This window comes from Labeo rohita, chromosome 21 (assembly GCF_022985175.1).
Source record: "Labeo rohita strain BAU-BD-2019 chromosome 21, IGBB_LRoh.1.0, whole genome shotgun sequence".
NCBI lineage: Eukaryota > Metazoa > Chordata > Actinopteri > Cypriniformes > Cyprinidae > Labeo > Labeo rohita.
The window spans coordinates 14,877,480-14,900,313 of NC_066889.1; the positions used below are offsets into that span (position 1 = coordinate 14,877,480).

General features: G+C 39.2%; 1 protein-coding gene across 5 annotated transcripts in view; it reads left to right on the forward strand.

Annotated features, from left to right (window-relative positions):
- Nucleotides 1-21,534, forward strand: part of arhgap32b (Rho GTPase activating protein 32b) — a 122,992-nt gene extending 101,458 nt beyond the window's left edge. For 4 of the 5 annotated variants that reach the window (XM_051093240.1, XM_051093241.1, XM_051093242.1 and 1 more), the window contains 12 exons: nucleotides 5,344-5,493; nucleotides 8,565-8,667; nucleotides 10,251-10,395; nucleotides 10,955-11,037; nucleotides 12,129-12,236; nucleotides 12,327-12,472; nucleotides 12,556-12,757; nucleotides 12,873-13,018; nucleotides 13,681-13,755; nucleotides 14,847-15,608; nucleotides 15,984-16,585; nucleotides 17,916-21,534. In XM_051093240.1, coding sequence (XP_050949197.1) covers nucleotides 5,344-5,493; nucleotides 8,565-8,667; nucleotides 10,251-10,395; nucleotides 10,955-11,037; nucleotides 12,129-12,236; nucleotides 12,327-12,472; nucleotides 12,556-12,757; nucleotides 12,873-13,018; nucleotides 13,681-13,755; nucleotides 14,847-15,608; nucleotides 15,984-16,585; nucleotides 17,916-20,144 — 4,751 coding nt within the window. In that variant the 3' untranslated portion in view covers nucleotides 20,145-21,534. Of the gene's footprint in view, nucleotides 1-3,065; nucleotides 3,578-5,343; nucleotides 5,494-8,564; nucleotides 8,668-10,250; nucleotides 10,396-10,954; nucleotides 11,038-12,128; nucleotides 12,237-12,326; nucleotides 12,473-12,555; nucleotides 12,758-12,872; nucleotides 13,019-13,680; nucleotides 13,756-14,846; nucleotides 15,609-15,983; nucleotides 16,586-17,915 lie in introns of those variants that run through there. The other variant, XM_051093245.1, reaches the window with a different exon arrangement.
- Nucleotides 21,535-22,834: the final 1,300 nt, after the last annotated feature.

The window sequence follows — 22,834 nt, forward strand, 5'->3', positions numbered from 1 at the left end:
TTTATAATAAAAATCCATTTTTCATACTGTGCACTATAATGTTGTAATGTCTGAAATCATGAATCATTTAAATTTTAGTTTTTAGTCTTTTAATATTATGTTGACAGGTTAGAATAGAATTTTAATGTCTGTTATTTATTGCTTGTCATCCATAACATGAAAATTCTGGTCGATACTGATAATTATTTTAATATCACTGCATCTCTACTTATTTGACTGTGTCTACACTTGTCTGTGTTTCAAACGAAGCTTGTGACGTCGGTTTATGGCACAATTCCTCTGCTCTTTCAAGTGCACCTCATTGTGTTTTTCAGAAAGCCCTGTTGTTGAAGTTACTTCGCAACACACTCCTGGGCTGATTTACATGACCCTGGTTAGGAACAGCTATAAAAAAATCCCATCTTTGTCCACTGACAATATGAACTACAGTCTCTCCATGGTGACTCAAACACATTCTTGTGTACTGCCTTTGTACAAGCTCAAATACAACATACCTCTCTGCTCTCCTGCAGAGCTTAAGCCAAGCAGCAAGCACCTAAACAACACACAACACCTTATGAATCATTCACCTCATTAAGCAAATGCCCATGTAAATGTTTAACCACATAATGTCCTATCATGCAGGTGGTGTAAGAGTGATAAAGGTTGCTGTAATATTTTATTTACCAAGCATGAATAGGGCATATTGTATGCCTGAAGTATAATCATTTCTTGTTCTCTGCAGACGCGTTCACATTCACAGACTAAATCGCATTTATTTCATTCCCATATTCTCAGCTGTAGCAGGTGCTGCTCCAGATGTAGCTCCCTTAGCTCCCTCTCACTTCCTAACTTTCTTGCGGGGCAACAGTGTCTTCCTCTCAGTGGAGTAAAGGGCAGCTGCCTCTGTGAACAAGCCAAGACAGCTGGAAGGAACTGTGAGAGAATGAGAGACAAACTGTATTAGGTTCACATAGCAATATGTGTCCGTTTGTCCTAAAGGGGATTGTGTACTTCCTTACTGGTCTGTTCAGAAAACAGAGACTTTTATACGAACTTCTGTTAGCTGTTGGGTTGGGTGACCGGTTTATTGGTGTTTGTTGTACTCGTGCACATTCCTATTAACTGTCATAATGGTTTATCAAGTTTATCAAGATTAAGTTCTCCAAAACCACTTGTTAGGCCTTGTTTACACTTGGGCTGGTTAAAAAATGTATATATTTTGATTTCTCAATTTTAATCAATTCTTATTTTTACGAAATTACATTGATTCTTAAATTCCAAGAATCTATTAGTCTAGCTTGTTTTCAGTTAATCTACAGAACTTTGTAGCGCACTTCCTATCCAATAACTCGCAATAAGCTTAGTGCTTTGTTACTTTTGTTATAAAACAAAGTGTTGAATTTCAAATGATGTGCTTATTACAATATTCAAACAATAAATCCCATTTTGGCACGGTTTTATGTGGAGTGACCGACTGCTGTAGTGTCTCAGTCATGATTGTCTCCTCCGCTTTAATACAAGTTATAGCACAAAATAAACATGAATGAACATTCAAAGGTATGTTAAGAGTACAACTTACCGAAATCCGTATTCTGTCTTATATAATCGCTCAATCTGTGTTTCAACCATGGAAAGACGTCAGTGTAAGAGCTTATAATGTTACATTTACCTCAGAAAAAGCATATTCGCTAACTTGTTAACTATAGCGCTGAAACCCTATTGTAATTGTTAGAATGGTCACGGATCAGTGATCTCCATGGAAAACTGATTGTGCAGACCAAACCGTAAGCCGCAGAGACTTGAAACTTGGTGGGATGGTAGTACTCACACCACCTACAGCGTGACCAAGGCTCGCCCCAATCGGCCTGACGGGGGCACTACAGCGAACAAAAAACAATTCCGTGGAGCTTGGCCACTTGGTAACGCTATTAGAGGGAAAAAACATAAAAATGGCTATAACTGCACAACCATTTGTCATTTCACATGAAAACATGAAAATCTGTGTGCGCGGTCGTGGTCCAGTGTTCCACAAGTGTCTATAAGGACATTTGTGTATCTCAAAAAAACGTCTGCCATTGGCCGACAAATTTTAAGCACCTGTTAGACAAGGTTAACAGAGGCCGATCGGGATGAAACTTGGTGGGCTTGTTTGACTCACGGCCTCAAAGGGCTGAGAGAAATTTGAAAGAAATTGGCCACTGGGGGGGTGTGATTTTACATTTTTCAACGGTATAAACGATTGCACATGGCACAGTTTTTCGCACATGCGTGCGATATTCGTATCATACGATAGCAGTCCCCATTTCGAACAACTTTGCCTCTAGAACCACTGCTGTCAATCAAATCGTTTGTTAAATGATTGAGATGTCAAAAACCTACTTTTGCGAACTAGTCCTAGGTTTTTACTCAATCTGAAATAAAAAAAAACAGTGCAGTACTATTCTCTGGACTCTCTAGGTTAATAATGTTAATAAAAATGTTAAAATTTACCCGTTGGGAAGCTATAATGGGGTCGTTTAGAAAAGGAGACCATCCAAATTTACCCAAAATCCTATAAAGCCTAAAGGAAAACTCAGAACTTAAGAAAACCTGGTAAAACCAAAGTTTTAAGAAGATCGGACCACAGCTGGTGCTATACAACACTGTATTTCTATGGTAAATGACCTGGGTTTGCCAAAATACTTTTTAAATCATTGATTTAGGTGGGTTACAGCCTTGCTAAATAATATGTAATGTCTTTTTCCTTGTATGCTTAAATGCCGTAAGCGCTTGAACCCTCTATACAAAACAGTATTTAATGCACTTCTGATTAAATAAATGTAGCCTTGATCATAGGAGAAAAATGAAGTGTTACCTACCCCAAACATTTAAACTTCTGACTTTATCACAACTTATATCACTGTACATTTTACATCACTGGGTCAGTGTTACCTTGCAAATCACGTATCTCTGTGTTGTTTGACAGTTTGGCCACAAACCTGTTGCTTTAGAGTGCAGACAAGGTTGTCTTTGTCAGTTCCTTATGGCTGCACCATGTCAGTCTGGGTTGTAAAAGCTGAATGTAACACAGGCTTGGCTTTGAATGGGTTTCTTTAGAAAGAGTGCTTTGTTGTTGCCCTGGTGGTGAAGTCAAATTGACTTACATTTGTTAGTCTGGCTTCTTGCTTTGTTGTAGTTTTACTAAGTCTAGCCTAAATAGAACATCACAGGAGACAGCTGTGTTGTATTGCCATTGTCTTTCAAAGCACATTCATCACTTGATAGTGGATATCTGATAAATGCTACAGCCTGCAGGCTGAAACTGTCGCTCTCTTTGGGTTGCGTGGCCGCTCACGCCCCGATCTCTGGAGTTCGAAGCCAGCGCTGTTGAAAGTTGATATTAGGGGCTGGACAAACTCCGAGAGGAAAGAGAGGAGGGAAAAAGCAAAGAGGAAAGAATGCATGCTGACTATTAGCTTTTACCGGCTGGCAGGGAGAGTAAGAGAGAGAGTGCCGTCTGTGATGATCCTTCACCGTCGGGTCTCAAGCTCTGTACAGACTGGCAAACTTAAGAATACTCAAGCAAGTCCATTTTTCATGGATATTTCACGTTGAGGTAAGTTATAAAGTTGCAGTTTTACCTCTAATAAAGTTGCTAAACTATCTCAGACTTATAGATGTGGCTGAAGTGCTTTCTGTAGCCAGATTTGTTTGTGGTTTGTTTATTTGCAGTGGTAAAAAATGCATTTTGTTAAACTCAGTAAGACCTTTGTATTCTAATCACCTTTCTTAGTAGATTTTGTATATGCTGATGTATGTAGCAAAGTCATATTTTTATGTTTTACTGAGTGGTTTATGACTAAAACCAACAAAACTCTTTGGCAAGTCAGTGAGTGTTTGATTTGGAGGGGAAAAAAAGAAAAGCGTATAATGTGTCAGTCACGTTGCGCTGTAACGTCATCAGTGTCTCCGCAGCGGAGGTAAAGTGCAGCCTAGAGGAAACACTCTTTAGCCTTCTAGCCTCTTCTGTGAACTTCAGCACATGTATTGTGTTTGTTTTGTTGTGAAGTTCAGAATAAGAGGATCTGTGAAATGTGTGCCAGTTACTTTATTGGCTTTTGAAAAGTAGAACAGGAAATTCCTACAACGGCTCTTTTTATTATTAACCTCAACTGGGTATGAAAGGAGTAATTACATTCAGACCAGCTGCGACCGCTTGGAAAAATTTTGATACCTTTTATGATGAAAAATTGTGAGTAATGTGCTTTTTTAAAAGGTAAAACGCACAAAGGAACAGATGAGATCACAGCTGGCAGATGTCCCCTTGCCACGTCCACTGTGGTTTCAGCGTGCAAAGAATCACACATCCTTAAAACCACCAGGGAGTTAAACTGTTAAACGACAGCGTAATATTTGCAATTATTTTGCTAATCATTTTTACTCCATCTCCTGCTAAATCCACCACATGTGCCCACAAACATAAACACAGATGGACCAGTTTGTGGTTTTCAGGAGTCCCAGCTGCATTTGTAATAGCTCTGAAATGGTTTCCGGCAACAGATTGTTCACTGATTCATAGAGCTTCATTATGCAAACAGTTAATATTTAAGCTTGCTAATATTTTATGAGGAACATCAAGAACAATCCACGCTAAATGAGCAATTGCAATACAGTGGAATATTTTGGTGCATTTGTGTGTTCCTGTCAAATTCGTGGAATTTCTCTTGATACTTTTCCTCTGTATCATCCAAGAGTTCCTCATGCAAATTCTAGGTCAGTCTGCTGCCTTTTTTTTTTTTTTTTTTGAGCTTGGTGGTTAGCGTCAGAGTGTAATAACAACACAAGCTGCTTTGGAGACCAAACATCCTTCCTGCTTGGCCTCCTTCAAAAACGAAATGAAAGGAAACATTGCTTTCATGAGAAGACTTTCACAGATGTTGAATGTCAGCCACTCATCTACCATTTTTTTTCTTCCAGTGCTGAGCTTTTACAATAAACTTTTAGAATCATTCATAGTTGATTATATGCTGCTGTACTCGCACCATTGATCCACAGGGAATTAAGTGGGTTGATTTTGCTCTACCAAACGTAGAACAAACACCCATAGATTAAGGTTGTACTTCCCTCTGGAATTTGGTTGAATGAATAATTCTGCTGTATTTTGTGATCTAGGTTATTCAAAGGAAATTCCCTCAGTAAGGATCAGGGTTAATGCATAAACCCATTATTCTTGCACAACCAAGTGCTTTTGCTTTTTTAATTTCAGATTGGCTCACTGAGCCAATGTACCTGTTGTTAAACCAGATTTGGGGTCATCACGGCGTTGCTTCCCTGATGTGAAAATATAATTTAAATTAGCATGTTTTCATTTTTATCTTCCAGTGTCCAAGAAACACGGGAAGCTGATCACTTTTCTGCGCACATTCATGAAGTCCAGGCCGACCAAGCAGAAGCTGAAGCAAAGAGGTATCCTCAGGGAGAGGGTGTTCGGATGTGACCTAGGAGAACATCTCCTCAACTCCGGCCATGACGGTGAGCTTCACTCATGCTCCAGACTGTGCTTGACACTAATGTGACACAGTGTGGGTGGGCTGGAAAGCATAGCCAACCCCCCCATTCCTCTAGAATAACCCTTGGATCTGGCTGCACGGGTTGCCATGGCATCTGATTGGCTTAAAGCGGTCTAAAGGTCAGGAGGAATGGTTAGGGGGCCGTGTCTGGAGATTTCTTCCCCATTGATTCAAAGCTCCCTGGCAGCCTTCAGCATTTGCTCCATTTGTTTGACTTCAAATCCTCCCTGAGCCAGTGCCTGCCCTTAAAATCTAAGCCTTGTCCTTTTCAAAAGGGATCCACGCAACTTAGTACGACTGCTCGACCATTTAGAAAAGGAAGAAAAAAAAAACATACCTTTTATTAAATGACTCAGAATGGACATTCTTTCCCTCGGGAGCAAGTATCCTTAAAGAAGAAATTCCTGGTATTCTTTTAAAAACGTGTTCTTACAAAAGGTCATCTATTGTTGTTGGTTAGATGATAGAGTTTAGGTTTGCTGCCTAGATATGAACCTTTCGTTCTCTTCGCTGTCTTCTCCCACCCATGAGCCCGACTCTGCTTTAATGTGTTTGTAAAACGGGTAATGGTAGACTGTGTACTCTCCGTCTCAGACGCTCTGATCTCAAAGGAATGTGAGACGACATGGCTAAACACTTTGTTCAAGTAGAGAGTCATTAGTATGGATCAGTCATATTAACATAAAGCTCCGCAGACCTCCCTGCAATGCACTTATAGTGCTCTTGGACCGTATTTCGCTGGGGAATAAAACGCATAAATCCAATTTTTCTCTTTCTCAGTTGGTGCCATAAGGATGTTGGCTTCTGAAGTAATTTGCTGCATTTTTTAAAGTATCGAAAGGCCTCAAATAACACTGCTCAACAATTTGAGCCAATAGTTTTATTGTTGCCCCACTGCCTTTTTTTTGGCAAAAAATCATACCATTCAAAAGTATGGGGTCACTAATATTTTAAGAAATTAATTATTTTAGTCAGCAAGGATGCATTAAATTGGATCAGAAGGGACAGTAAAGTACTTATAATTGAAACACTTCAAAATATTTCAATATTATAGTAAATTATGTGCTTCTGAACTTTATATTAACCAAAGATTCCTGAAAAAAATAAGCAGCACAACTATTTTTAACATTGATGATAAGAAATGTACCACTAAATCAGCATATTAGAATTTTATGTGACACTGAAGACTGAAGAGTAACGGCTAGTGAAAATTCAGCTTTGCCATCAAAGGAAAATGTTCATTTTAAAATATATTAAAATAGGAAACATTTATTTTAAATTGTAGTTGTGTTTTACATTATTACTATTTTTACTGTTTTTTATATATATATATATATATATATATATATATATGTATGTATGTATATGTGTGTGTGTGTGTGTGTGTGTGTGTGTGTGTGTGTATATATGTATATATACATGTATATATGTTGTATATATATATATATATATATATATATATATATATATATATATATATTTAATTGTAACCTTGGTGGGTGCAAAAGACTTAAAAAATCCTATGGACCCCAACCTTTTGAATGGTACTTTGTTTTATTGTTGTGACCTTTACAGCAATTACTAGGTTTACAATTAACATAAATAACTGGAAAATATACAGCTATAATTTGCCTTAATAAATACATAAACACTTTTGCAGGAAAAAAACAGGGTTCGTACAAGGTTCCTCAAAGTGCTTCAAGTACTTGAATGTGACTTTTGAAATTTAAGGCCTGGAAAACCCTTGAAAATTCTAATATTTCCTGAAGAGGTACTTGAAAAGTGCTTGTATTTGTGAAATAAGTGTTTAATTTTGTCAATAACCACATATCTTTTTACGTAAAAGTCACAGAGTTCAACAAACTTCATACCTTTTTTGCTTATTTCAGCTAATGTCAGAAAACAAGCAAATTAAGCAAGTAAAACTACTGACAGCGTCTTGTAAACATGGCTGAAGAGGCAAAAAGAGGAACAGGTGAACCAAATCAAATGAGTCATTTATGCTGAAACCGCTCCGACTGATTCAAACTCGTGACTTTGATCATTCATTCCAAGCGATTCACTAGCGAAAGCCAGATCAAATTAAAAGTGCATTCATGTGGACGCCAATAGCCTTGTAGTTAGCGTGTCACCATATAGCCCCATTGTGCTGCGGGTGACCCGAGTTCGAATCCCGGCTTTCGATATACCCTGTCTTGAGCCACAATTCAGGCAGAGCAAGAGAAGACGAGCGTTTGAGATTAAAAAGTATTTAAATTGTATATTTTTTAATGAAAATAACTGATTGTTTTGCTAGATAAGACCCTTTTTCCTCAGCTGGGATCGTTTGAAGCTGCATTTAAACTGCATTTTGGAAGTTCAAACTCGGGGCACCATATCAGTCCACCATATCAGTAGCAGAAAAATCTTAAAATCTTTCCTCAAAAAACATAATTTCTTTACGACTGAAGAAAGAAAGACATGAACATCTTAGATGACAAGGGGGCGAGTAGATTATCTGTAAATATTTGTTCTGGAAGTGGACTTCTCCTTTAACTAGCCTGAAAAAAATGGCCACAGGCCATCCTTATTATGAAGCACCAAATGAATGATTTTTGAGATGGCTTTGTGACACAATTTTCTTGCGTTTTTGAGGATTTTGTGGTTCAGACTGCAATGTCAGGAATGTAGATGAACAGCTGCCTCTGAGAGACTTGGACTCACTCATCTGCCAGATAAAGTTTGTCAAGACTAGAGGCCAGTCAGGGTTGTTTGTGACTGTGATTCCACTGGGTGAACATTGCAAGGTCACGTTGGAGTTCTGGAATTTGTCTAATGCCACTGGAGCAAATGTAAAGCTATAAACTCTACTTATACAGGAAGAGCACCGACTTGTTATCTGACGTTCAGGCCTGTCTCCGGTCTCCGGTAGCTTACAAAATTCGAAATTTACTGCACAAAAATCTGGCATTCTATCCCATTGGCATTTTGACAAGTCTCACACTTTACGTGCCAAAAAAGGATGCTCCAGTAACATTTTGTCTAAACCTCTAGTCCCCCAGGTACTCAAGAGCTGCACTGAGTTCATTGAGAAGCATGGAGTGGTTGATGGAATGTACCGTCTCTCTGGGATTGCCTCCAACATTCAGAAGCTGCGGTAGGACATAAACACACTCCCCTAATTGCAAGTAGCAGAGATAGGGATTTATCATCCTGCTTGAGAAACTCTGAATGCCGTGGCTGAATATTAAGCTGCTGCTAATTACATTTCATAATGGGAATGTTTGTATTCTTGAATACAAGAGGAAATGACTACACCAGAGAGATTAGATGGGGTTTTATTACTGGGTCCAGGATAAGTTGACTCTTGTGTTGCTACATGTACAGCCTTCTCGGTGGATAAACTTAAAACTTGATATTTTTTTATAATATAAGTAAATATTGTATTAGCATCACAAATGTCTATACAGTTTTTCAGATGTTTTTGAAAGAATTCTCATGTTTTCTGAGGCTGCATTCATTTTGATTACAGTAAAAACAGTAATCGATCATTTAAATTAATTTAGTGCTGTGATGGAAGAGTTTTCAGCAGCAATTGCTTATGAAATCATTCTGAATTGGTGTTTTATATTTCTGTAGATGATACATGAAATATGATCTACACTGATGTTCAAAAGTTTGTTTACACTGATGTTCGATTTTTTGTTTTTAAAGAAGTTTCTTATGCTCATCAAAGCTGCATTTATTTGATCAGAAATACAGAAAAAAACAGTAATATTGTGAAATATTATTGCAATTTAAAATAATAGTTTTCTATTTTAATATACTGTAAAATGTCATTCATGCAAAGCTGAATTTTCAGCATCATTACTCCAGTCTTTAGTGTCACATGATGCTTCAGAAATCATTCTGATATGCTGATTTATTGTCAGTGTTGAACAGTTGTGCTGCTTAATATTTTTGGAACTTTTTCAGGATTCTTTTATGAATAAAATGTTAAAAAGAACAGCATTAATTTAAAACAGAAATCTTTTTTAATATACACTACTGTTCAAAAGTTTTCTTTTTTGATAGAAATTAATACTTTTATTCAGCAAGGATGTGTTAAATTGATAAAAAGTGATAGTAAAGATCCTTCAAAGAATCCTGGAAAAAGTATCACAGGTTCCTAAAAATATTAAGCAGTGCCACTGTTTCCAACATTGATAATAAATCAGCATATTAGTGATTTCTGAATCATGTGACAATGAAAACTGGAGTAATGATGCTGCAGCATCACCGAAATAAATAATCTTTTAAAGTGTATTAAAATACAAAACTGTTGTTTTAAATTGTAATAATATTTCACAACATTACTGTTTTTTCTGTTGGATTTTTTTTTTTTTTGTAGAACATTAAAAAAACATTAAACATCTTACCAATCCCAAACTTTTAAACGGCAATGTATGTAACATTTTTTCAAGGTTCTTTGATGAATAGGAAGTGCAAAATAACAGCCTTTAGAAATCATTTGTAACATTATATAGTCTTTAGTGTCCCGCCTGATATATTTAATGTGTTCTTAATGAATAAAAGAATTAACTTCTCTATCGGCATCGATTTCAAATGTTATATGATGTTAGAAGCTAATGTTATTTCATCTAAATTGATTGAAATTTAGGTTTTCAGTACACCAAATAGCCTACAATGTGATTATGTACCTAAAAACATCAAGAACTTTCTTTCTCTTTTTCACTTTAGGCATGAATTTGACTCTGAACAGATCCCGGATCTGACAAAAGATGTTTACATTCAAGACATACACTGCGTGGGCTCCTTGTGCAAGCTTTACTTTCGAGAGCTTCCCAACCCACTTCTCACCTACCAGCTGTATGAGAAATTCTCGGTGAGCGCTTCTCCCAGAACAACGGGCTTTTAAAGAGCCTTTTCTCAAACTCACACACTCTTTGTCATACAAATAGCTCCAGCTGAGAGCACCTATTATACTAGAACAACCAGCCCATACTTATGATATCAAAACCTTTTTACTTGGTGTGATAATATGCGTGGGTCTCTTATCTGAGACTGACAAAACAGTGCAGAAGTCATTGAAGGCTTGAGGCTATTCGTTCTATTGATTGCCTTTAATGAGTACACAAAATGAATTGCTTGTCTCTTAGAGCCCTACTTCGCAAGGAGTGCATCTGCATGCCAAACAAAGCACTGACATTTACAGCATCTGGAGATAAGTCACTGCAAATGAAAGAAGGCTAGAGTAAAGAGTGCATCAGTGTTTTCAGGTTGCTATGGAAGCAGTGAAACTATAATGCACAGGAAATGCAATTGACCATGTGCTTTTGTCCACTCAGCAATACAGTGTGAACATGGGTTTGAGAGTATTTTTGTTGTTTAGAGCTGCTCTAGATGCAATGACCCTGATTTACACCCGCTCTTCTCCTTTTTAGGAGGCTGTGTCAGCAGCCACAGATGAGGAGAGGCTGATCAAAATACATGATGTCATTCAGCAGCTGCCGCCTCCGCATTATAGGTTTGTAAATGACCACAGTGCCCTCTGCTGCTTGCTAGATGACTCGCAGTTCTCGTTTCAACATAAACACATTTTTAATTTACTGCATTAAGCATACTAATTATATTACTAATGCAGTACACTACCAGTCAAATGTTTTTGAACAGTAAAAGTCTCTACTGCTCACCAAGCCTGAATTTGATCCAAAGTACAGCAAAAACGGTACAATTTTGAAATATTTTTACTATTCAGAATAACTGTTTTCTATTTGACTGTATTTTAAAATGTAATTTATTCCTGTGATTTGAAAGCTGAATTTTTAGAATCATTACTCCAGTCAGATGATCCTTCGGAAATCATTCTAACATTCTGATTTGCTGTTTAAAAAACATTTCTTATTATGATTATGTTGAAAACAGCTGAGTAGATTTTTTTCAGGTTTCTTTGATGAATAGACAGTTCAGAAGAACAGAATTTATCTAAAATAGAAATCTTTTGTAACATTATAAATGCCTTTATCATCATTTTTGATAAATTTAAAGCATGCTAAATAAAAGTATTCATTTCTATAAATTCTTTCACCAAAAATTAAAAAAGTTAAATAATAAATAAATAAATAATCATACTGACTCCAGGCTTTTGAACTGAATAGAGTATATAATGTTAGAAAAGCTTTTTATTTTAGATAAATGCTGATCTTTGGATCTTTCTATTCATCAAAGAATCCTAAAAAATGCACTCAACTTTTTAAAATTTTGTTAAATGTTTCTTGAACAGCAAATCAGCATGTTAGAATGATTTCTGATGGATCATGTGACACTGGGGTAATGATGCTGAAAATATAGCTTTGATCACAGGAATAAATTACATTTTAAAATATATTCAGATAGAAAATGGTTATTTTAAATAGTAAAAATATTTCAAAATTTTATTGTTTTTATTATCCTTCAGATCAAATAAATGCAGGCTTGGTGACATTAAAATCTTACTGTTCAAAAACTTTTGACTGAGGAAAACCGAGGCTGAATCTAATGTATTATGCTAATATTACTTGCTGTCTGGTTTTAATGCAGCTGTAAATTTAATGTTCAATATTTATGCTTCTTTTGCAGGACCCTTGAGTTTCTTATGAGGCATCTTTCACGCTTAGCAACCTTCAGCTATGTAACAAACATGCATACAAAGAATTTGGCCATCGTTTGGGCCCCGAACTTACTGAGGTAAGATCTCTGCGTGATGCATTTATAATGTATGTGAAAACAGATACGAGTATAAAACCAAATCTTTGATTTTTATTTTCAACTAAAAAGGTCAAAGCAAATAGAATCAGCTTGTTTCAGCGGCACAGCAGCCTTCATGGAGGTGCGAATACAGTCGGTTGTGGTAGAGTTCATCCTTAACCATGTGGACGTTCTGTTCAGCCCCAAACTGAGCTCGCTCATACGAGAGGGAACAGGTATGCACTATAAACAGATTTCAACAGATATTTATATTTTTATGTATTGTTATATATTCATCTCACATTTCTTTTTTTCACAGGACATAACTCTTTATCTCGGCCTAAATCTTTGCTGGTACCCTCTCCGTCCACAAAGCTGCTAACACTAGAAGAAGCACAGGCACGTACCCAGGCCCAAATCAACTCTCCCATCACTGCAGACAGCAAGTACATAGAGGTGGGAGAGGGTCCTGCAGCCTTACAAGGAAAATTCCACACGGTCATTGAATTCCCCACTGAGAGGTATAAAGCGAGCTTTAAAGTGTTGTAATTTTTTATGCTGTAATAAAGAGACCAATTATGTGCCTGTTATTGTCAAAGAGATACATTTTGTACATTTTATCTTTTTTTTTCCCAGGAAAAGACAGCCCATAAAGTCTAAAAAGTCTCCGGTTGGCAGTTGGCGGTCGTTTTTCAACCTGGGCAAGTCTTCCTCGATGTCTAAACGAAAACTACACCGCAATCCCAGTGAACCAAACGAACTCAAGGCCATGGCATTGGCTGGTTAGTGTTGTACCATGTTGTCATTTTGTTTAAATGTCAAATAGTCACATCACATTATAAACAGCAGTTAATCAGGCCCAGTATCAGGTCGAAGAGGTTAATTTAGCAGTAATGACCAACTGATTGTATATTATAAATAAATAAAGCTAAATAAATAAATGGACACGAAATATTGTTTTGAGTTTAAAGGGATAGTTAAATTTGGTCATTAATTACTTTGTGTCGTTCCAAACCCGTAAGACCTTAGTTCATCTTTGAACATAAATTGAGAGATTTTTGATGAAATCCAAGAGCTTTCTAACCCTGCATAGACAGCAATGTAACTACCATGTTCAAGGCTCAGAAAGGTATTTAAAAAGTGAAAAAGTATTCTCATAGCTTCATAAAATTATGGTTGAACCACTGATGTCACATGGACTATTTTAACGATGTCCTTAATATCTTCCTTAGCCTAGAACGTGGTAGTTGTGTTGCTGTCTATGCAGGGTTGGAAAGCTCTCAGATTTCATCAAAAATATCTTGATTTGTGTTCCAAAGCTGAACAAAGGTTTGAAACTACATTAGGTTGAGTTATTAATGACAAATTTTTAATTTTTGGGTAAACTATTCCTATAAGCAATTTGTATTAACTTTTCTGTTTCTACTTTATTTTCCTTGCTCAGGAGGGAGAGGAGACACTGGTACACTTCGGTCTGCCAAAAGTGAGGAGTCTCTCACCTCTTTACATAACGTTGAAGGTAACAGATTCTTAAAGCTTTAAAAAATAAAAATCTTAAGTTGTAAACAGGGTTTGTACAAGATGCTTAAAGTGCTGGAAGTACTTGAATTTGACTTTTTAAAATTTAAGGCCTGGAAAACCGTTAAAAATAGCAGTAACTAAAAAACAAAAAAAACATAACACTAGTAAGCTAAGCCAGTAGCAGTACTGACAATGTAGTGTAAACATGGCTGAAGACATGAAAGGAGGAACAGATTAATCGAATCAGTGGAGTCATTTACACTGAAACTGCTCCGACTGTGACGCGATTCACTAACAAAAAAAATCCCAGATCAAATTAAAAAAGCCAATCATGTATCGCTAATCATTTGATTTAGATTGTAACTTCGGAGCAGATTTGTGAATCTTTTGCTTCACATCGGAACTTTGGAGCGCGGATTGCGAATCATTTGATTCAGTTCGGAACTTCGGAGCGGGTTTGCGAAGCATTTGATTCAGATCAGGATTTTGTAGTGGTTAATAAACAGTGGGAAAACATCAAACCATTAAGGCAGTCAGTTATAAAAACAAAACAAAGAAAAAAGAAAGGAAAGGGAAAGGAAAGCAAAGGAAAGGAAAGGAGGTGACTTGTGGCCAAGTGTGGTGACCCATACTCGGAATTTGTGCTCTGCATTTCACCCATCCAAGTGCGTATACACACACACACACCGTGAACACACACAGTCAATGCTGCGGTGCCCGGGGAGCAGTTGGGGGTTCGGTGCCTTGCTCAAGGGTCTCACCTTAGTCGTGGGATTGAGGGTGGAGAGAGTTCTGGTAATTCACTCCCCCCACCTACAATCCCTGCCGGACCTGAGACTCAAACCCGTGACCTTTGGGTTACAAGTCTGACTCTCTAACCATTAGGCCACGGCTGCAAATCCCTTAAGAAAATTAACCATGGTTTTCATTTGAAAGAGAATACATTTGTTTTATAAGTGAGATCTCTGATTGAAGTAGTGCTTGAAAAGTCCTTGAAAGTCCTGGAATTTCACTTTACAGTTTCTGTACGAACCCTGTGTAAACCACCCATTATGAAATGCTGACATCTTTGTTTTTCTTTTAACACAGGAGAGTCTAAGGTGTACAGGCCTCGCAGACCTCGCTCCAGCAGCGATGCTCTCTCTGCTTCCTTCAATGGTGACCTGCTGGATAGCAGACAACACTGTAACTCATACGACAACCTGGGCCAAGGGGACAGTGATGGGGATGATGGACCAATCTGTGTGCCTGCTCTCATCTCCCCGCCACGTTCTGCTGATGATGTGGACCTGAGCCCTCCTGACATTGGCATGGCCTCTTTAGACTTTGACCCCATGTCCTTCCAGTGTAGCCTTCCCCTGGCAGAGACTTCCATTTTCTCACTTGACACAGATGAAAGCAGTCTGAAGAGGAGCCCGGGCAGTGCCAGTGGCTCAGAGGCAGTCTTGCCGGTCAGAGCTAAAGTTACGAGTCATTCTGTGTCTCCAGACCACAGTCCAGCCTTAAAGGATAGAAATAAACTGCCCGCTGCTTCCTTCTTAGAGAAAACTCCAGTTCAATCTCTGGAGAGCAGTGAGAAGTCAGCTGTTGTGACTCCTCTAAGTGTCTCTGAATCGGCTGCCTCCATGATAAGGAAAGCACCAGAGAGCACTGTGCTTCAGCCCTCTTCCCCTCCATCTCCACTCGACTCTCCTGCAAAATTGTGCTCTCTGACAAGAATCACCGATCTGCCCCTGAGTGAAGCCATTCAGCAAGAGCTTCTTTCTAAAGCTGCTACCTTTGAGAGTAAAGACATATCAAGCATTGAATGTTCACAGCCACCACAGGTCACCTGCTCTCAAGAGCAGCCAGGTAAGCTGAACTGAAACACAGGGATTTGATAGCTTAAATCTATAATGATGGCTAGGTTTTTCAAAAATACTTGAAACAAATATGAATACAGAGAGTACATTAAGAAAAGTTTTCTATTTTATTGTAAACACTGTGGTTAACCCTGATGCCACTGTGATATAAACCTCCAAGGTATGCTGAGTTTCATAAGATAATTATTTGATTTTTCAGGCTTAGTTCACCAGGCTTTTACCAGTAGCGCTTTGCACGACCACCCTCAATGTAGAGAAATCTGTCCGCAATCTGTAGAAATTTAACATTTCCCTTTCTTACCTTCTCATGAGTATTAGCCTGCCTTCTCCTTGTTTGAGTTCCCTCTGTTTTGTCCATCCGTAGGAGCCGTAGCTCTGGACTCACCAAAGGGCAATGTCCCTGTCAGCTCTGTGTCCCTCATACCTCCCCCTCCCCCACCAAAGAACGCTGCCCGCATGCTTGCACTAGCTCTAGCTGAATCTGCCCAGCAGGCCACTATTCTCTCTCAGAGGCAGTCCTCTGCACCCCCTACACCAGTGTCCCCCATTAAGCCACTAGAGTTACTGGAGACCATGGACTGGCCTCCTCCTCCTTCCTTGCCGTCACAGCCATCCCTGGAGGAAACTGCAGTCGAAGCATCAAAGAGATCCGCTCCTACATCTTCACCACCCTCCACCCCAACTGAAAAGTTAACCCGCTCTGTCAGTCTGCACTTCAGCACAGCTGATAGTGGGAAACCATCCAGCATTTCTTGCACTAGCCAGGATGTTGTCTCAGTAGAGACCCCAAGCCAGAGTGCTATGCCTTCTAGTCAGCCTTCTCAAGTTTCCCAAACACAAAAAAGCCCAGAAAGGCAGCAGCCGGCTGTGGGCCAGACACCTGTGAGCACAGACAAAACCACTACAACAATCACTACACCAGCTATCAGCAGCAAGGATACTGTCATTCAACAACCCAGCTCTGAGGTAAGCAGTGGCAGATGCACTAGCTCTTCAGTACCAAGGTTGAACATTAAATAGTTTTATAAATATTCATGAGCCAGACCTTCACCATTGTAATTCAAAATTAGAAAAGCATGTTAAGCATTAGTGCTGTTTGCCTGCTAGTGTGGAAGTATGTTAGATCAAAAGCTGCTTGTCGATGTTTTTATTTAATTTGTTATCATTTATGTCAAATGCCAAGTTCTGTTATGAAACTGTAGTTGGCGCAGGCGATGGGTCCTTAAAGCAAACTGATGATATTCACAGTGTTAAACTACTTGGCACAAGCCGTTTGGTTCATGTTGCACATGCAGCCAGTGAGCTTGCTGCTTTACATTTAAATGGCTGGTTAGCATTCACTAAAGCAGGGGTCACCAAACTTGGTCCTGGAGGGCCGGTATCCTATATATGCTACTTGTGCGGCACCAGTATATCTTAAATACACACAGGCACCATATTGGCTTTAAGTATTGACAGTAGCAAGTTCCTGTACTTTCTTTGCAGCAGTAGCAACAACAACAGCAGTAAGCTACAAAAGGGGTGCCCAAACTCGGTCCTGGAGGGCCGGTGTCCTGCAGAGTTTAAATCTAACTTGCCTCAACATATCTGCCTGGAAGTTTCTGGTATGCCTAGTAAGAGTTTGATTAGTGTTTAATGGGGGTTGGAGCTAAACTCTGCAGGACACTGGCCTTCCAGGACTAAGTTTGGGCACCCCTGAGCTACAACAACAGCAATAGGCTACAGCAGCGGCATAGCACAGTGGTTTTCAACTCCAGTCCTCAAGGCTCACTGCTCTGGACATTTTGTATATCTCCCTCATTTAACACACCTGATTCAGATCATCAGCTCATTAGGAGAAAGATCCATGAACTGAACTGAGTCTTTCAGATTCAGAAACTTGCAAAATGTGCAGAGCAGTGGGCCCCGAGAACGGGAGTTGAGAACTACTGGTATAGCAGATCTATTTGAGATGGTCCTCACTGCAGAACACAAGATCCAGGGGGCGAGGTTGGATCCAGATCCAACTCCTCCCACCTTGCATATCCTTAAACCTACCCATCTCCACACTCTGATCCCTAAACCTACCCATCTCCACCCCCTGGATGTGGATGTAACCTTGCCCCATGGATCTTGTGTACTACAGTGAGGGGCTACTGATCAGTTCCACCAAGAAAAAGTACTTTAACATCGTCATATCTATTACCATGCCATTGTCCAAGAGTTGTCATGACAGAACTAAAATTACAGCACATGTAAATACAAATAGAGAAATATGTAAGAAACCTAACAGTGTTTGTTTGGGCTTAATCCCTAGATCCATATGACTGAAGTGGTTATGCCACCAAAACCCACAAAGACGCTAGATCAACCAGTTGCAATTCTCCAGCCTCAGCCACAAATACAGGCTCAACATCATGCAGCAATTCGATCTCAACCTCAAGTTCAGCCTCATTCGCACTCACAAGCACAGCCACAGTTTCAGCCCAAATCTCAGCCCAACGCTAGAGTCGCACCAACTCCCGCAGCACCTCTTGAGCCTGTGGAAAAACCATGGGAAGCCATAAAGCCTGTCCATCCAAAAGCAGATACTGCTCCTCAACACCACGCTCAGGGAGTGACGCCACCAGCACCCCCAGTTCGTTCTATTGAAAGTAAACTAGCAATGGCCGCTCTCTGCAACACTGAGGCTGCAAATCCTGCCAACTTTCATGGCATGTTAGAAACATCCATGAGAGGCTCAGTGGAGGAGACTCCACCACAGTCTCATCAACCTCATCGCAGGGCTTCCACTCATCAGTCAGGTTATATTTACCACACAAAAGGTGATGCAACCCTACTGGAACCAACAGCGGAGGCATATTACCATCAGCGGGGAACACCTTCAGGACAGGCTACGATGGCATACCATTACAGACCAGAGAGTGTTCCACCACACGTTTCTTATGTGTCGAAATCAGAGCCGCAGATTTCCTATAGATCCCACGGTGATGGGCGATACAACACAATCGGACCAAGATCCTACCACCAGTCCATCAAATCTCGTGGCCAACTTAGAAGCGAATTCATTTCTCCAAGCTCACTTCACCACTCCCACACCTACAGCCAGGTAGATGGACCCACCATGTACCCAACAATCCGCAGGGTCCACTCCCTACACGTTCCCCCCACCACTATCCGCTCAATGCCGGTCACCAGAACCGAGGTTCCACCTGATGATGAGTTGTTTTACTACCAGCGCCCAATCTACCACTGCAAGTCTCACCAAGCACCTTCTCAAGCCGACTACCACGTCACACAACTCCAGCCTTATTTTGAGAACGGAAGAGTTCAGTACCGCTACAGCCCCTACTCTGGCTCTCACGTTCTGGATGCCCCTTTCTACGATGTGGACCATTACGGTACAATCCGCTTGCGGCATGTTCATTCTTTCAGCGGTCGGGACAGTGCCCCTCTTCTTCGGACTGGAGCCAAATCAGGAGGCTACCACTACCTTTCGCGGCATATCATTCCTGTAAAGGAGCACAGCTTCGTAAGCAGAGACATGCCACCTTACGGGGGTTCAAAAGGGGGTGTTTACTTTGCATGGGATCCGGAGGAAGCGGAGAGGCTTCGCATACACTCCATCCGCAGGGAAAGTCGAGCGAGGCAAAAGGTGAAGGGTTCTGTTATGTCTCAGTATGACAACATAGGACCCTACATGCCAGTGGATATAGACATGTTACACTTGCGCAGCAAATCAGATCCTGGGAAAGCTGTATTGATGGCTGCCGAGAGCAAGGACGCCAGATATAATATCGTTCCTGGATCTCAACATGTTCCCAGGCACTTGATCTCCGATCCAGATGTCCTGATGTATATGGAAACCGAGAAGCACTGCCAAGGAAATGGGATGGGGGATAAGACCACCAAACAAAGTGCCAACTCCAGGACGTACTCGTCCATCCATTCACATCAGTCGCAACTTCCACCACGAAGCCTGCAGCACTTACCAGAGGGTGGCCATCTTGACCCAAAGTTTGAACCAGGGGAAAAGCAACTGAGTGGTAAACATTGGCAGGAACACTCGGAGAGCAGGAGCGCCCAACCTCGTTACGAAAGGTCCGATTTGGATCGCCACATATGCAGGGTTAAAGCCACAAGCAGTGCCAGTGAAGATGAACAAGCGGTTTCGGTGAAGCCAGCTCCCCCACCCAAGCCGGAGAGATCCCATAGCATTCGAGAACGCCAGCATTACAACCAATCCAGTCTTCCCGCACATTTACCGGACAGTTCTGACCATAGTGGATCCTACTCTCATCAGTCACAAGGACAAAGACAAAGTGCCATTACTTTACAGTCACACTATGACAACCTGGATGACTACCATCCGGTACCTCAGTCCCAAACCTCACTATCAAATCGGGGTGGTTCCAGCTCCTATCACAGCCCTGGTTTCTCAACTCCACATAATAATCGCGCATACTCCACTGCCTTGGGACAAGGCGCCTTCATACAAGCGGAGCTTTCAATGCAGAGGCCAGAGACTGAGATTAATGCTGAGTAAACAAGATTTAATGACAAATAAGAACATTATTGTACTGTAGGTGTCAATAATAATTCAAGTTTAATTGAAATTTAGCAGCCTCTGCGGGACAGTGGACTGCCTTCTGACTGTTTACATTCAGTTTGCTTTTTTTAAATGTACAAAGAAATGTAAAAGACTTTTTACTGAACTGAATGTACCATAATTTCATCAGTTGTTTAAACATTGTGACATGGATATATAACTTGTTATATACTGTAGATATTCTGTGATATTGACAAATGGTACATGAATCATAACCAGATGAGTTATGTGTATCTGAGAATTACTACTGGATATAAGGGATTCTTTTTGTTCTGTTTTAAAAGGTCTGGGACTGGGTATAAATGAAGTGTAAAGGTTTGCATTTTAGAAATGCATGTAATCTACATTTTACAGAACAGTTCTGTGTACCTTGAGATATATATATATATATGTATTGTGTACTTTCTGGATGTTACAGTAACAGTGGAAGGGAAGCCCTGTTTAAGTCATCCTACCTTCATTTTACACAACTAGGTGGTACATGAAATTCTTAATATTCTGCCTTCAGGTTGGGGGCCCAAAATGTGTATTTTTTTTTTTTTTTAATTTTGTCTAAACTGTGCCATTATGTATGATAGGGTTTAATCACAAGCAACTGGATTTCTTTCTTCATTCGAAAACTTGACAAGATTTGACTGAACTCTGCTTGGATAGGTTGCTCTTTGTTTTTGGAGGGACCAAACGGTGAATGCGGTTGACTGAAGGTGAGAGTGCCAGTGTGAAGTAAGTGACTTTCAGAGAAATGTCATTGACAGGGAGTTTTTGATAAATTTAGTGATTGTTACCGACTGATTTTAGACCAGCACCTTACTTACATTTTTGTAGCTGCATTACTAAATTTCACATAGATCCATAAACTTTATGTAAAGGGAACCACTTACCTGAAAGGTCCTTTCATCTCATAATGCTGAGCAATTTGTGCTTTTGCAATGAGTACATTGCGCTCAGAATTAATCTGTCAGATGAAGATAAACCAACATTTTAGGACAGTTTATGATTAGGGGACCCGTTTTTGTTGTTTTGCGAAGTCATTGCATGTTACCGTTCTGTCAGACAGTAATTATTGCATTACGATGCCTTTAAAATTTGTTTGAGTATTCAAATGAGCCTAAGCTCACAATGGCATAAGTTGTATGTTTGTGGTTGAGTCCCTAATAACATCTGTTTTTGTGTTTTGCCAAGTCTTATGAAGTTCAGTTTGCCAGCATTTTTATAATTGACATTTAATATGCTGTTTTCTTGTTTTTGTTCGTTTTAGACTGTGAAAAAAAATGGTTGGGTGGCTAATGTGGGGAAAAAAAATAAAGGCACTCATATGTAACCTCTATTTTATGGGACCAATGCAGCATCTCCATACTTGCACTCTCCTCATGAGGATTTGACACAGAAGTTTAGCATTAAAGCCTCAGAGCCTAATTTAATCAAGTTTGTATAAACCTGCAGTCTGATTTTTAAAATGACATTTACTGATTTAATGCACATTTTTGGGGAGGATTTTTTAGTGTAGCAAATAAGTGAGTAGGCTAAACATCTTTAAAACAAATACTTATTCAGCTTAAATCTGTAATATAATACAGCTGCTGTTTGAATGAATTTGGCTGGATTGTTATAAAGACCTCTAATAAGATAGCATTTGATATGTTAATCTCAAGCAATTATACTATAAATTCATAGCTATTTGGTCACATTCCCCCAAACCTCTACACATCTGCCTGAGGAGCCACCTAGCTGAACATCTTTCTGTAATACCAAGAAAGTATTATCATACATGTTGGCTATGACTAAAACATAATATGCTCACAGTTAGCCATGTTTCAGATATATTTGTGATAACAAATGGAGCATCTCAGTGTCATCTTTGAACCCAAATAAAATTCAGCTTAGCCTGAAAGAAGGAATGATTCACTGATTCCATTCTTTACTCTTGGTGCATTTAATTCAATTAGCTATTTTTACATTGCTTTGTTGTATTTATAGTAACTAATTCATTTCATTTTAGCATAGTACAACTGAAATATCACAAACTATAATGACAGAGGGTTCATCTAATGTACAATACTTTTCAACTGTCTCATTCTTAGTTCACTACGGTTGCATTTATTTCATACAATTTTGAATAACTGCCTTTTTCTATTTTAAAATATTCTAAAATGTAATTTATTCATGTCAAAGCTGAACATTCAGCAGCCATTATTCTACAGTCTTTAGTGTCATATGATCCTTCCAAAAATGTTATAATATGATGATTTGGGGCTCAAGAAACATGCATCACAGTTAAAAACTATTAAAAATGGTAATTAATTTTTGTGGACCCCATGAAACATTTTTTTTCAGGATTCTTTGATGAAGAGAAAGTTCAAAGACCATAATTTATTTAGAATATAAATCTTATGTAACAGAATGTCTTTACTGTCACTTTTGACCGAATGAATCTATCTTTTCTGAATAAAAGTATTAATTTCTTTAAAAAAAAAAAAAATAGGTATGATCTATACAAAAAGTACTGCGCATTTTAGATAAGGTTGAGGTCAAAAGTTTACATACACCTTGCATAATCTGCAAAATGTAAATTATTTACCAAAATAAGGGGGATCACACCAAAATGCATGTTATATTTATTTAGTACT